Source organism: Labrus mixtus, chromosome 22, assembly GCF_963584025.1.
Source record: "Labrus mixtus chromosome 22, fLabMix1.1, whole genome shotgun sequence".
Taxonomy (NCBI): domain Eukaryota; kingdom Metazoa; phylum Chordata; class Actinopteri; order Labriformes; family Labridae; genus Labrus; species Labrus mixtus.
The window spans coordinates 8,644,877-8,660,261 of record NC_083633.1 but is presented as its reverse complement, the minus strand read 5'-3'; the positions used below and the strand labels follow the sequence as shown (position 1 = coordinate 8,660,261).

Sequence of the window (15,385 nt, the reverse complement as noted above, 5' to 3'; positions counted from 1 at the left end):
CACACACACACACACACACACACACACACACACACACACACACACACGATGATGATGATGATTTTTTTCAATAATGGAGCCCTAGCAGAGAGGAGCGAGGCCATGAAGGGCTTTAAACACCAAGATCACTTTACATGAGATTCTGAACTGGAAGCTAACAGAGGTGTTAGAAACGGTGTGTAGAGGTCTGATACCAGACAGACAGTTGAGTCTGGAGGAGCTACAAAGACTTGATTATTTATATTTCACAGTTTTTTATATAGTTAACATTTTTTTTAAATCAGGACACAGAGACAGAAACTCAGCCCTGAAACGTGTAAACAGTAGATATATAGCTATAGTAGTATATATATCAAATTAAATATCTGAATACAATCATTGTTTCTGATTGGGACCACAGTAACCTGAAAGAGTAATTTTCTAAATATCAGGCTCCGTTTGTCTCTTTCTATTTAAAGCTTGAGAGATAATAATCATTAGAGCGTCAACATGATGTTCAGACACTTTCGTTTTAAAGGAGAGTCACTGAGAGTTAGCTGGTAGCTGTCAGGACCAGAGTTTAATGCAGGCGAAGAGATAAATCATAAATCTAACTCTCCTAGCACTGGAGGCTAACAGCTCGTTAGCTCAGATGGAGCCGGTGTTATGTCAGGAAATGCATCCCTGCTGAGAATAGCACTCACCCCGCAGGACAATGCAAAAATATAGTAGACACAATTTCTACACTACTACATTTTTGATTCACTCTTAAAAAAAATACACTGCCATATTTTGCACCCAACCTTAAATTTACTCTACAGACACTTAAGAGTCAAACACTGTATGCTGGTCATATTTACACAAGCTAATGAAAATGCGTCTTCTACCGAGTCTACAGAACAATAAGGACACTTCACGTTTATGAAGTATAAACTTCACATACTTTATCATCACAGATCTACATTTACACAGTTTTCTAACACTTCCGTGAGGTGCAGGAACTACTCAGCAGGGATACATTTCTCGGCATAACACCGGTGTGATAGAAAGGATAGCGACAACATTCAGAGGCGATAAAAACAGTGAAATCTTACTCTGGGAGTCCGTTAGCGAAATCATCTTGGCGCCAAATAAAGTCGTTAAATTAAATATAAATAAAGAAAATATAAATATAACTATTTAAACACTCCTCTCAGGGAAATCTGGATGACAGCTGCCACTGCAGCAACAGCCACGTCTTCCGGAAACACACCTTCTCCCGATGTCATCTTCCGGAACAATTCCGTGTCGCGTTCAAGGTACATCGTGATTTACAGATATTTCCAAAGATACAAAAAACACGAGATTTGAGCGTAAAAAAAGAAAAACAATCTTGCTTTATTTTTACGTTAATAAGGTATTTAAACTGTTTGTGACAAAATAAAATGAAAAGCCAAACTGGCCAGAAACAACAGTACACAAATATATGATAACTACACAAATGAAATAAATCAAAAATGAAATAAATAAACATAAAATAATCAAGGCACTTCTTATTCAACTTTTTCCAAAGACTTAAAATTTTTTTTTTAAATTAAAATATATTTTCATGATGTTTCCACTTTATTCTTGAAATTGAACTTCAATTTTATATCCGACATTGCCACTTTTTTCTCTACATTTTGACTTTTTCACGACATTTTGGTTTCATTTTCGACATTTCTACTTTGTTCTCAAAGTGCATAGTGAATAAAAATCTTCCTCCTCTCATTATTTATTTCTCATGCCTGGCCCTAATCCCTTTCCGTACAAAATATACAATAAACATAAAACAATCTCGCTGTTTAACACGTTTCATGAATGCATCACAAGTTACTTTTTGGTTATTCTTCCTGATTACGGTCTGTCAGGCAGCACTGATGTGGCCCTTAGACCAATGGAAACGCATGATTTTTAGACAACCTAATCTTTTATGTTATCATATTAACATTATGGCGTTTATTATTAATCATATTAACAACGGGCTATTGATTGAAGGTGTTTAAAAGGACATTGTCGATCTGGCCGAGAAGGGCGAGGCTTGTATTTCGCCTGGCAGTCGTCGCGTAGGGTACAAATCCCCCTTGACGCCTCACCCCTGACCTGCTCCAGTGTTCTGTGGCGGCGCGCTCTGTGTGACTGCTTAGCAACGGTGAAGTGGATTCAGCAACAGACGAAGAAGAAGAAGCCAGGACGGAGTTTCTGGATGGTGAGTTATTTGTGATCTTTGTTTCTTTCTTTTAGAGTCTTTCCCCAACAGTTTCGGCTGATTTAATCTCCAACAGAGAGGGGAACATTTACAAAAGGTGAAGCTAATGCAGTTAGCTGCGGAAGAAAGAGGAGGGTAAGTTTAGTTAAACAGGATGCTTCAAGCTAACAGTCACTAACAACTACAGAGTTCACAGCTTACAAACATTAAAGTAGATATTAGTGACAAAAATACGTTTTTAAATCACCTTTCAGACACCAGGCAAGTCAAACAGCTTTACAGGAGCTTAAACAAGCATTTCATACATTTTATTAAATTATAATATGTGTGTTCATTTAAGAAATACAAATATTATACACAGTGCAATCATCATTTACACAAATGTAGACACGTGTGTCCAAGCAAATGTGAACAAATGCGTTAAATACACACGTGTCCACATGCAAACATAATACAAAACGATAACAAGGTGAGGTTGAACTGTTAGTAAAGATTAAAATGCAAAGAAATGAAGTAATAAAGACCAATTTCTATCAATAAAAAGTCATTGATTAACAGTAAACATATACACTGTTTTTATTAAAAACTAGAGATGCACCGATTGGGAAATTCAGGACCGATTCAAATACCGAGTTTGAAATGAAATTTTAGTCAGACTCCCATGATGCAACATTTTCTCTGTTCGTACAACAGGTGACTTCATCTGCCGGATAATAAACCCCCTCTCTGAATCAGGAGCTGGGTGTGCTAGATGTCAGCATTAAATTGATTTGGCACCACAGATCAACATCGGCGACAGACATCAGTTCATGCAGCATCATTTGCCGATGTCACTGTTGTCGTTTCAACCCTCATAGAAACGGGCATGCGCAGTTTGGGGAGAGAGAGAGATAGCAACCATACGTTTTGTGACTGGATCACAGAGCGGAGACTGAAGTTTCCAACATTTTTACATGAATAAAATGACACAAGTTTGAGGGAAGCAGGTTTCATAAGGACATGTCAATGATTTTGTCTACGAGTGGTCAATGCAGGCCAGCCGACTCGATCGTACAGAGCACAATGATGAGTTAGAGCCCTGAGATTAGTTGTTCATCTCAACGCCCCATCACAAACAGAATCCTAAGATGTAAGGCCTTGAGAAGATGCATGCATAAATAAAATGGTGCCTTAATCGGTCGGAGGCATGAACGAAGCAGCGACAAATCGCTTTTTTTGCAGCAAAAGAAAAACATGACACCCAGCTTTAACCATGTCTAGAACATCTCTATATAAACTAAGGCTATTAATATGTAAAGACTGAATCATACTTTCCTCTCCAAAACTGAATCATCTAAATGTGTGTTTCTCTCTCTTTTTTTTAAAGGATTCTACGTCTCTGACAGTCCGCAGGTTTGCTTCTCTGTGACGTCAGCAGGCGGATACAAATGGACGGTGTTTGCAGAACTAATGGTGCGTCTTAATGTGCACTCTGCAATGTTAATAAATGTGCATCATCGCGGGGAAACACACAAATAAACACACTTCTCCTTCACCGAGGTGTGATGTTTGCAGAAGCTACTTTACAAACATCTTTGTGTTCGTTTATTTACCTGAAAAAAAAAAAAGAAAAGGCGAGAACGACTCCGGGGAAGACGGACCGTGCTGAGCTGTAAACAGTCTGTTTGTGCTGCGGTTGTTTTTGTATGTAAGGAGGGAGGTTTCATGGAGACTAATGACACATTACTCAACCCTCAGGGGGGAGGTACAAAGAGAAGGAGTGAGATCATTAGCTGAGGAGGTGTGATCCTCCGAGGATTAGTACCTGTGCAGGTGTGAGACCTGACTGTCTCCTCCCCTGAAAGAGCCCGCTGAACAACCTCTTGTCTCACGCTTTTACTTCCTATTTTTAAAGAGATACAATACAGTTTAAAACATGTCAAAGGAAGTACCTCAGGTTATGTTTCTGCATCCACCAGCTTCCTGCTGGTTTTATTTTTGTATTGTGATCCCGACTTCTTGAACTCGGCAGGCGATGAGATGAATATGCCACGTGTGATAACGTTATGAGTTGAGATAAATAAACACGCTTCACGCTGTCTTTGAGGAAGCTGACTTAAAATACATCTGTAGAAATAATTCTCTGAGCAGTGTGAACATGATTAGAAATAAATGACCTGCTGGTTATGAAGAGAGATGGTTAAACGATATCTTGTTTTGACAAAGTTGTTATAAAGTCAGCGTTCGATGCTTTGAGGGATCGTTGCTGACAGTCGTTTGTTTCTGCTCAGATGTTCAGGCTCAGCTGGACTCGGTGGAGTCGGAGCTGGAGCTGGTGGAGCTGCAGATCGCAGAGCTGCTGCAGAAGCAGGCGGAGCTGACGGATCAGAAGAACTCTCTGCTGCTGAAGCTGGAGGACGCCTGCGACGCTGCTCAGCCTTCATCCTCCTCCTCATCTTCCTCAAAGTCCTCAGGGGCCGAGCCCGTGATGAGCAAGCAGGAGTTAAAGCGCTACGATGGGACAGGTACTCTACACGCATGGAGGTACAGTCAGTATGAACAGGCGTGGGGGTAGATTTGCGTTAATACTTTTATGTTTTGTAGATTTCCCGTGGTCTAAAGAAGCAGAGAAGCACCTGAAGGACTCGTTCGGTCTCTCCAAGTTCAGACCGCTGCAGCTGAGGGCCATCAACCTGAGCCTGTCAGGCAAAGATCTGTTCTTAGTGATGCCCACAGGACGAGGGAAAAGCCTCTGCTACCAGCTGCCTGCAGTCTGCTCTGAGGGTAAAGTCAGACACACGTGCACAGAGTGAATTTAATCAGCTGCTCTTACACCGCTCATCCTCAAACGTGTTGTCTTTGTGTTTGTGTGTCAGGTTTTACACTGGTCGTCACCCCCCTGCTGTCCCTGATGGAGGACCAGATCATGTACCTGAAGTCCATCGACGTGTCGGCAGTCGTTCTGAATGCGAACAGCAGCAAGGTAAAGACCGGCGGCATATTCCAGCTTTGTAAAGTTTTCCTGTACAAATAAAAATGTCAATCTTTTGCAGGAGCACGCTAAGACAGTCATGGCTGGCATGACGGACCCAAAGTCCCCCTTTAAGCTGTTGTACGTGACCCCGGAGAAGATCGCCAAAAGCAAGCTGCTCATGTCCCGTTTGGAGAAATCTTACAAAGCAAACCTGCTGAGTCGCATCGCCGTGGACGAGGTTCACTGCTGCAGCCAGTGGGGGCACGACTTCAGACCGGGTGAGACCAACAGGTCACCGTAAGGTTGTCTGTGGAAATGTAGCTCTCTTTTGACCTCCTAAATCATGTCCTGTGTGTGTGTGTGTGTGTGTGTGTGTGTGTGTGTGTGTGTGTGTGTGTGTGTGTGTGTGTGTGTGTGTGTGTGTGTGTGTGTGTGTGTGTGTGTGTGTGTGTGTGTGTGTGTGTGTGTGTGTGTGTGTGTGTGTGTGTGTGTGTGTGTGTGTGTGTGTGTGTGTGTGTGTGTGTGTGTGTGTGTGTGTGTGTGTGTGTGTGTGTGTGTGTGTGTGTGTGTGTGTGTGTGTGTGTGTGTGTGTGTGTGTGTGTGTGTGTGTGTGTGTGTGTGTGTGTGTGTGTGTGTGTGTGTGTGTAGATTATAAACTGCTGGGCATCCTGAAGAGACAGTTCCCCAAAGTCCCGCTGCTCGGCCTCACCGCCACGGCGACCAGCAGCGTCCTCAAAGACTGTGAGAAGATCCTGTGTGTGCAGCAGCCAATCACCATCACCGCGTCCTTCAACCGCACCAATCTCTACTACGAGGTGGTTACCATAGCGACTAAACTCTTATCTCACTGCCACCTGCTTCATACATAAACACACACACACAGGTTGTGTTCTCCTCCCAAACACCTGCTCACACTCTCGTTTGACCTTTCGCTGATCTGCAGCTGCTTCAAGAACATAAAAGACAGATCTGTGTTTGAAAAAAAAACATGAATATGTTTCAAAGCAAACTCAAGCGACCCCTGAAGAGCCGAGAACCATTTTGTTTTGAACCAAAAAGTTCAGCTTGTGTCTTACATCAGGGTGAGAAGCTTCGACTTGAATTTAACAATATAAAAACTCACCTCAGGTCTCAACCTGATGACGATGGGACTCCTTGTTAAAGATCGAGGGTTAGGGTTAGCTATCCGCTGTTACTCTGTGCTAAACAGGGACGCTGTGTAGAGTTAGGACTCGACCATGAACAATCTGGTTTCAGTTATTTCTATCTTTTAAAGACGTGCGATTGAATCATGACGCCAGAGAAAAAGTCGAGATTGAATCGCTAAAAGCTCGATAAGACATGATAATGGTTCGGTCAACGTGAAAGTACGAGAGATTCCTCCGGTGAGCCTTTCTACACTCCGCTTCACCGTTAGCTTCACAGTTCAGTTTTCAATCAACGATGGTCCAAAAAGTAGTTAAAGATTGCACATACTCAATGTTTACACAGTCTTCATACGTGTGAGTTTTCCTCTTATCGTGTATTTGGTTTAAGAAGTGTTTACTGTCAGGTCACAGTTCAGTCTGAAAGATCGAGCTGAGAAGATCAACGCAGAAAATGTTCCAGCCTGTGAGCTGTGACTCGACACAGACGGAACAAACTGTGAGCCTCGATCCTCGGGAAGTCGGGAACCGCCTCGATGCTTAAATGTGCGTTATATTTACTCTTACCTTGCTTTGTTTTTCTTCAGGTTCGTATTAAAGACTCCAACAACGATGCATCAATAAGCGACGTCGCCGCTCTGATCAAGAGCAGATACAAGGACCAGTCAGGTAAAACGCACTGAGAGCTTCACAGACGCTACGACCTGTCCTGTCAGAGCGCTGGTCCGCTCATGTTTGTGTCGTGTGTCCTGCAGGGATCGTGTACGTGTTCTCTCAGAAGGACGCAGAGTCGGTGGCGTCCGAACTTCAGAACAGAGACATCCTGGCGTATCCGTACCACGGCCACATGGACCCTAACGACAAGTCCCGAGTGCACCGCAAGTGGACCGCCAACAAGATCCAGGTACTTTGCTGTCACACGTGCTGACGTTTTTTAGGAGTTTCAGTTTAAACGCAGGAAGTACGTGATCTGTAAAAATGGATTTTGATCCAAATCTGACATTTGAAAAACTGTTTACAAGCTTTAATGTTATTATAATTAAGGCTCGACCGGCATGGAAACAATTATACAGCTGCTGATGTCTCAGGCCCTGTGTTTATCTGTTGGGTTTTTTCACGCGCATTCTGTCTCTATGACAACAGTCTCTATGAAGACAGTCTCTCGACAACAGTCTCTATGAAGACAGTCTCTATGACAACAGTCTCTATGAAGACTGTCTCTATGACAACAGTCTCTATGAAGACAGTCTCTCGACAACAGCCGCTATAAGACCGACGCTGCTCTGATGCTTTTTACTTTATGTTTTATATTTGAGATCGTTTTATTTCCTTTTCTGTATCATCAAACGGAGGATGCTCGCCCTCCGACTTCGTCTGGATGTGAGCGTGGAGGATGTGGGTACACGACACGATCAGGAGGAGACATAAATACAGGGAATATTGTATATTTTGAAAAGAGCAACTGTGACGTCAACATCACCGAAGATTTCTCACTAGTAGCGCTCAGAGCGACCGCACAGAAAAGGACAAACGCTCAGGAAAAGGACGCTGCGTCTTTACTCTGGGCGGCTCTCTGCTCATTGGTAACAATGGAGAAAAAAGAAGCTGACACTCAGAAAAAGGTGTGCACAGGCCCTAATGTGAACATGTAACTGTACCTGTTTGTGTCCTGTAGGTGGTGGTAGCCACGGTGGCGTTCGGTATGGGTATCGACAAGCCTGACGTCAAGTTCGTCATCCACCACACCATCAGCAAATCCATCGAGAACTACTACCAGGAGAGCGGACGAGCAGGTGCACACTGATTCAGAACTCTAACTCGCACTGCTCTTATATTTCATTATTACTCTTAACATCCCTCTGTCGCCGCGTGTGCAGGTCGAGACGACCGTCCAGCCGACTGCATCGTCTACTACGGTTTCTCTGACATCTTCAGGATCAGCAACATGGTGGTGATGGAGAACGTGGGCCAGCAGAAGCTGCTGCAGATGGTCGACTACTGCCAGAACCTAGACAGGTAACACACACAGACATACACACACACACACAAACACACATTCTCTGCAGGTTCCTCAGTGTGATACATAACCATGACGGTCCATGACTTGACATGTGTCTGCTGTGTGAAGGTGTCGGCGCTCTCTCATGGCGGTTCATTTCGACGAGATTTGGGATGATGAAGACTGTAACCAGATGTGCGATACTTGTCGCGACGCAAAAGGTGAGTGATTCCTGTTTGTGTGCACAGACATAAACAAAGACGGTCGGGAAAAAAACATTTTTAAAACTCTAAATATTTAGATTTTTATCGACATGTTCCCTGAATCGTTTTGATTAGAGCAGTGCTTTTTTTTTTTTTACCATGTGACACAAAATCTACACCCTCCACCTCTGCAGACTTCAGCACGGTGGATATTACCCAGCATGCCCGGGAGGTGGTGCAGATCTTAGAGCTGGCGGAGTCCATGGATGAGAAGGTGACTCCTCTGAAGCTGGTGGAGGCGTGGACGGGGAAAGGACCGGCCAAACGCAGGAAGATGATCCAGACCACGTCTCTGTCCCGTCTGCAGGCGGAGGCTGTGGTGGTGAGGATGCTGCTGCTGGGATACCTCAAGTAAGCCGCCATGTTTTTTAAAATTCTCTTTACATGATTATTTATATTTATGTACTTATTAAATACGTTGGAATGTTTTCCTTTTTATTAAATATATTCTCTACCAATAGCAGCATGGCAGACATGTTCCAAAATACATCCACTGGACAGCGCTCTACAATTTAGAATTTAGACTGCAGTACCCATTTTAAACACTAGGTGTCAGAGTTACATATTGCGTACACGTTGGTTAGAATATATGGTATACAGGACTTTGTTTCTGGTTCTGGGAATCTGAATCATCCGTTAAAGTCAGAATTTCTTCGTTAACCCGTTCATGAGGTCGCTCCACATGGATATATTACATCATGCTTCCTATTATTAAACCTATTATTTTATTGTCCTGTAACAACTTCTTTGGTGTTTTTTTTTTTTTTTATAAAAACGTTGTTAGTCATTTCATTCCGATTCTAAAGACTATATTATGAAGTAATATATGAAACAGTTTAGGGACAAGTCACAGGTGCTTAATTTCTCTCTGTGCGTCGTCTTCAGGGAGGATTTCAGCTTCACTCCGTACACAACGTATTTCTACTTGAAGCTCGGCCGTAAAGCTCCTCTGTTAAAGAGTGCGACTCACACGGTCAGCATGAAGATGAGACAAACGGGGGCTGAATCTGCTGCTGCTGCGGTGAGTTCAAGTTTCACTGTTATAATATAATAATAAAGCCCCCCCCCCCAACCCTTTTCTCTGTGAAGTGGAATCATTTCTGTGAACGTCTGACCTCGTTAAGTTATCTTTTGTAAACATGTTAATGTTTTTGTTTCCTAAAATATCTCAACCGTTCAGATCATTTATTAGTTACAGTCAAACTCCTTCACCATACAGGAGGATTAAAACCAGTTCAGACGTTCACTTTAGTTTCATCATCGAGTCTGATGAACGCTGGAGCCGTTAACAAAAACCGACATTGTAAGCCTGGCGTTCGCTCTTTGATTTCAGGATGATTAAGACCCAGTTTTTAAGTCGTACAGTGGATTTTGAAGTCCTGTTTAACTTCAGCCTGATCGAGAGTTGTTAGTCGTTCAGAGGACTGAGGAACCTCTGCTGGTCAACGCCCAATCAGCTGCTCCCGACCAAGTGGATCCCCCCTCCCCCATGCACGGGCTGAGACGTGAACAGGAGAACAGCGCCGTGTGTGTGCGTGTCTAAACTGCCTGTGTATGTGAAGCTCTCGCTGGGCCGTGCTCGCTCTCGCTTCGGCAACTTGGACACCAATATCACAGCTCTGAGAGCCCATTCCCAAACTTCACGACTTTTTTCCCTGATTGTGTCTGCACAGACTGACACACAACATCTGAAATCACCATGACAACAGCAGTTTAATCTGTCCTCCCCGTCCGATCATGAAAGAAATGTTGGCAGGAAATATCTTCGTACCTCCAGCTGACTGAATATCCGACACGATTTCGCTTTTGAGCCGTGCACATGAGACGAATCGAATCAACCCTCGTCGGTGGGAGTTTTTCTTGTGATGATTGTGAACGCTCCGTCCTGATTTCACTCGTACAGTGTGAGCTCTCAGGTGGTGCCTGACAACTCAGGTCGTTCAGTGTGAGCTCATAAATCATGAGCTCTGGTCGTTTTCAGTCGTACAACGTGAGCCGACGTTCCACCACGACTTTTCTACAATCATACAGCGCACGCCGGGCTTTAGGATGATGGTAGATTAAAGTAAAGTTAATATTCAGTCATTTCTACCAAATCAAACTGTAAGACATCATCTGTAACGAGTAGTAAACAATGTTCCTGAGGTTTGAGACTCCAGCAGAAGTCGGCTCTTGTTTTCTGTTTAAATGTTTTGAACGTGTCCTCAGTCGTCTCTGTTCTCTTTGTGAAGTTCCTCTAACAGTTTTTTCTTCTTCCAACGATGTGTGTGATGTGTTTCTATCATAGTGTTTCTATAACTCTACAGAGGTAAGTCTTTAAATTATTAAAGCTAAATGTTCCTGTTGCTTTAACACTGATAATGAGTATGTTCGTCCACAAAGTGATTCAATGATAAATCTGTTTCTCACGTTAGAACGACACTGAACACGATCGTTGGTGCTCTAACACGATCAATCATCAATTATATTTGTAGTTGTAGATTTCACTGCTTCTCTCATTTGGAAAAATCACTTTTCCTTCTTCAGTAGGCCGATCTGTTAGACTTGTACGAGGCTCAAACATCCCTAACCTCCTGCACAGCGACTTTAATGCATCATTAATAATGACTATAAATGTTTTAAATCTAGAAACGCAGGCTGCTTATTTTAACCACAGATGAATCAAGGAGTCTTAACGATGCTCGTCACAGTTTGCAGAGAACAAACTGAGGTCTTTAAAGGAGATCACCATTAATGATGTCAGTCCAGGACACATAATGATAGTGTTGAAGTCCAGACCACACTAACCCAGACTAAGACCTACCCCAGACCAAAGCGCTCAGAGGCCCGAGACAAGTCACTCTGAGACTAGACGGAGACCTTCAAAAAGTGGTCTTGAGACCAAGACTGATTTCGACACTACAACCTGTTGGGATCAAGATCAAAAACCTCCTTATTTATCTGATACTGGCTTCAGTAAAATCCCTCATTTCAGCCTCTGCCTGAAACTCTTCATTTCAGCTGCTGTCTCTTTAAGGCCCGTCTCCTTAGTGCCCACTCTCCTCCGATTGGCCAGCTCTCTTTGCAGTCGCAGGGACATTTGATTGAGCTTCCAGATGGCCGGTTTCTTGAAAGAACTGCCGCGTGGGCGTGTCCTACAACTTTGCTCCATGCTTTGCTCTGACACGTCGGCAGACCTGACGTCAGGTTCTGGCCAAGTCTCACCAAGTTCTCGCAACATCTCGTTCAGAGCGGCAGGAAACCACCAACAACTATGTATCTTTATCGAGGTTTAGTACAGACACCCAACATCGCAACATTTTATGTCTGTATTTAAAGATGGACTAGCAGAATAGATCTCTTTCAAAATGTTTCTGAAACACAAATACTTTTTTCATTTATCGACAGAAATGACAGAAAAGCAGCAAAAAACTTCACGTCTAAGAAGCTGGATTTAAAAAAGTGTTGAGTCAAAGCGATGCACAAATGAAAAAAGTCTTCAGCTCAGGTCCTCAAACTGTTCCCCACAGATATAAAAATACTTATCTTATAATCTGAAACATGAGAGACAATGAGGATTCTGTGGTCTTTGTCCTGAGTGTCCTGTGTCCTCGTCGTCTCTCGTGTCCCCTCGTCTCCCTCCATGCTGGTGTCTGAACCCTCTCAGGTAAAATCCTGTTGTTATTGACCTGCAGGTAAAAGCTGCAAGAGGCCCGGTCAAAGCCAAAGAGGGAAAGAGATCAGGTCAAAGTGCCGGAGACGCCCCCGAGTCCAAGAAGGTCAAGACAGACCTCCTTTAAGCCCCCCGCCTCCCCACCCTGAGCAGAGGACGAGCTGACAAAGTACAGTCCATCACTCTTCACTCTGTTTGCATCTGTCCTCACTTTCAATCAGACCGTCGGAGAGCTGGGGCGTTGATTTACAACTATACCGCTTCTATAATATTTAAAATAAGCAGCATGCTTTCATCTGAATTCTCCTAATCAGCAGGCTTGGGTGATAAAATGAAAACGTCATGCATCCAATCTTAAGCCTTGATGGTACAGCGTTAACTTGTTCTAAATCCACTCTGATCCTGTATTTAATCATGCCTATAAACCCCTCTATTTCAGCCCTGCTCAGAACAGGCTGTTTCTGTGTCTGTACCTTTAAATGTAAATTAGCTGTGTCTGACCACGCCCCCTCTCTGGAAGGGCTTGTGTGTCTCAGGCTTTCTCGCTCCATGTCCTATTGTTTCAGTGAGAAGGCAGACTCAGAGGGCAGAACAAACACCTAGTTGTGGGAGTGTCACCCACCTGGGGGAGGGGTTACTGCCCTTTGTGATGTCATGAAGGGAAAATCTCCAAACAGACTTTTGTCATCATTGGGGGGGTTTGTAGACAGACTAGAGACACATATTAGAGTTAGAGAAACATGGAGAAGTGGATTTAGAATAATATGTGTCCCATTAGCGGCAGTTCAAAGGGACACTGCACGTTACAAATGCACGGCCTGTTTCACATGCAAACTTAAATTTTTCCACATTCAGATTTTAGTGAAATGTTTCTTATAAAGCTCCAGTCGTATCGACATTTTTCACCCAAGCCTGTGCTGACGTCCACCCTGAGGAGCATGCCACCACTAACTGTCACTAACTTTTCATCACGCTGCCTCTGCTAACATCAGCCATCTAATCTCACTCGCTTAATACAGACGGAGGCTAAGCTACAGTATTATGTAACATATATAAGTTACATAATTACTTTAAAGGGTCAAGGATGCACGATGATGATCTACTGTTCTCTGTCGTTTTCACTGTTACAGGAGACGCAATCTGCTGAAGAAAACGAGGAGATCTTTGACTCCGTTGTGGACAACACTTGTCCCCAACAGCCCAAACAGAAACTATTTAAACAACAGAGGAACCAGTGCAGGAAACGAGACCTAAAACCAGAGAGAGAGACAGACAAACGGACAGAGAGAGTAAAGAAAGAGGACAGATATGAAGAGAGAGACGAGGAGAGCAGATCCAGCACCCCTCAGCACGTCATCGAGGTTGAAATCAACATCATAGAAAACAGCGATGGTCAGAAAACACCATCGCATCCTGTTAGCTCTAAACGTAAATCCACCACCCCTCAGAGAGTGCGTCAGAAACCCTGTACGGACTCAGCAGCAGCAGCAGCAGCAGCAGCAGGTGGAGATTCATCAATCCAAACGGTGCCCAGCTCTCCGTCTCAGGCCTCCTTCATCTCTGAGACCGCAGCCGAGGAGCTCAGCCACCTCAGGAACTACTACAGCAAACAGCTCAGGAGGATTAACTACATCTCCCATGAGTACCTGGGGCAGCCCGCGGAGCCGGGGGTGCTGGCGTGTATCAGGGAGCCTCTGAGGAGCCTCCGTCTGCCGGGCAGGGTAACGATCGCAGAGACGGCCCGCAGCCTGTGGACTCGAGTCAGCGGGAGGAGGAAGCTGATTCAGCGATGATGTCACAGAGTTAATTTATACAGGTGTGTTCATAAAGACGTGTGGACACCTGCTGTGATCGTCTGCTGTCTCAGGTGAAGACGCTGCTGTTTGAAGGAGTGTCAGACTTTGGTGCTCCCTTGTGGCAGTTCTGAGCTGTGCACATTAATATAAAATGACCGTTATTAACACACCTCACACTGGGAATGTATGACTTCTGAAAACTTAAAAGGTGCTGTGATGAAAGCAGACGCACACATGGGGCATCAAACGCCCTTCATAGCCTGAGAGACAGTGATGATGATTTTCTTAATTGATGAAGTTCTAGAGCTGGTTTTCAATCTGCTTACAAACCACGGCCACGTTTACACTGCAACAATTTCAGTCGACATTGGTAACCTTTGGGTGCCAGACAATGCAAAGTTTTAAAAATAGCATCGTCTCCCGTTATCGTTTAAACTTGAATTTCGCAGTTCCAGAGAAAACTGCCACTTTTCGCACGTGTGCGTTACGCTTCCAGTCAATCACCATGAGCGTGTAGCATGGACTACAACTACAATGGCGGGCTCCTGAGTTCTGTTTGACTCCTGGTTGACATTTCCTCTAAATGTTCTCTCTTTGTAGTTTAGGGTCACTCGGGGTAACGGCCCCACCTCGTCTACTCAAACGTTCACCGCTCTGTAGAAGGAAGATGATGGTGAGCATGATGCACGTGTTCTTTTTTTTTACAAAGTCACACCGCCACCTACTGGCCTGGCATGTATACTACAGAGTCTTCATTTAAGTTTGCGGCTCAGTGTGCACAGAGGTTGTTATCAAAATGTTGTCGTCTGAGCGCTGAACTTTTTAAAAAAAAACTCAAATGAAGAATGATGGATTACGGTTGTGGTGTAAACGTGGCCTAAGTTCTCTGAAAGGAAAGGATTCTGACGTCAGATTTCCAGGGATCACTCTACGTTTGAGGTTTAAAGTTTAGAGACTCATCATGTCTGTGCTGGAAGGTTTGTCACATTTTTATTTTTTTTATTTTATACACAGCATTGTTTATAAAACAAAAATGTCATATTTCTGTTCATCCACTGGATAAAACTTCTTGTTATCATGTAAGTCTGTTTTTATTAATTATACACGTGTCACCAGGTTTCTGTGCTCAGGTCTTTTCTATAGAAAGAAAAACCAAGAAAACATCCTCAACATATCCTGATTTAACTTTTTCTCAGTTGTAGTTAATAAATGTTCATTAAAGGTTAATTAATCATAATTAACATCCTAAATATTTTAGCTCCACTGTAAACATATTTAAAGGAGCCAAATGTAACTCTGACACCTAGTGTTTAAAGTGGGCACTGCAGTCCACATTTTAATCACTGTAGAGAGCTGTCTCCCCCCCCTCCT

General features: G+C 43.6%; 2 protein-coding genes and 1 long non-coding RNA gene across 5 annotated transcripts in view; 1 reads left to right on the top strand and 2 right to left on the bottom strand.

Moving 5' to 3' along the window:
* Window positions 1-1,236, bottom strand: part of golt1ba (golgi transport 1Ba) — a 7,910-nt gene extending 6,674 nt beyond the window's left edge. For both annotated transcript variants that reach the window (XM_061029983.1, XM_061029982.1), the window contains exon 1: window positions 1,074-1,236. In XM_061029983.1, coding sequence (XP_060885966.1) covers window positions 1,074-1,098 — 25 coding nt within the window. In that variant the 5' untranslated portion in view covers window positions 1,099-1,236. The remainder of the gene's footprint in view (window positions 1-1,073) is intronic.
* Window positions 1-15,385, bottom strand: part of LOC132956491 (uncharacterized) — an 89,673-nt gene that overhangs the window by 54,656 nt on the left and 19,632 nt on the right. The window lies entirely within an intron of this gene.
* Window positions 1,892-15,097, top strand: recql (RecQ helicase-like). Of its 2 annotated transcripts, XM_061029506.1 has the most exons (16): window positions 1,892-2,206; window positions 3,573-3,658; window positions 4,477-4,710; window positions 4,790-4,969; window positions 5,062-5,168; window positions 5,239-5,437; window positions 5,808-5,974; window positions 6,892-6,973; window positions 7,060-7,208; window positions 7,980-8,097; window positions 8,182-8,320; window positions 8,433-8,524; window positions 8,701-8,917; window positions 9,452-9,587; window positions 12,241-12,387; window positions 13,349-13,489. In XM_061029506.1, exons 2-15 carry the CDS (start codon window positions 3,634-3,636, stop codon window positions 12,343-12,345), a joined length of 1,950 nt encoding a protein of 649 aa, XP_060885489.1. In that variant the 5' UTR covers window positions 1,892-2,206; window positions 3,573-3,633; the 3' UTR covers window positions 12,346-12,387; window positions 13,349-13,489. The 2 variants fall into 2 exon arrangements, with proteins under 2 accessions (XP_060885489.1, XP_060885488.1); XM_061029505.1 differs by lacking the exon at window positions 12,241-12,387 and having other exon boundaries at window positions 1,895-2,206; window positions 13,349-15,097.

Bases quoted from the DNA above. Each gene is read 5' to 3' on its own strand.
- recql (XM_061029505.1), top strand. From the start codon at position 3,634: ATGGACGGTGTTTGCAGAACTAATG. The intron at 3,659-4,476 runs GTGCGTCTTAAT...GTTTCTGCTCAG, and splicing joins CGGTGTTTGCAGAACTAATG to ATGTTCAGGCTCAGCTGGAC. The intron at 4,711-4,789 runs GTACTCTACACG...TATGTTTTGTAG, and splicing joins AAAGCGCTACGATGGGACAG to ATTTCCCGTGGTCTAAAGAA.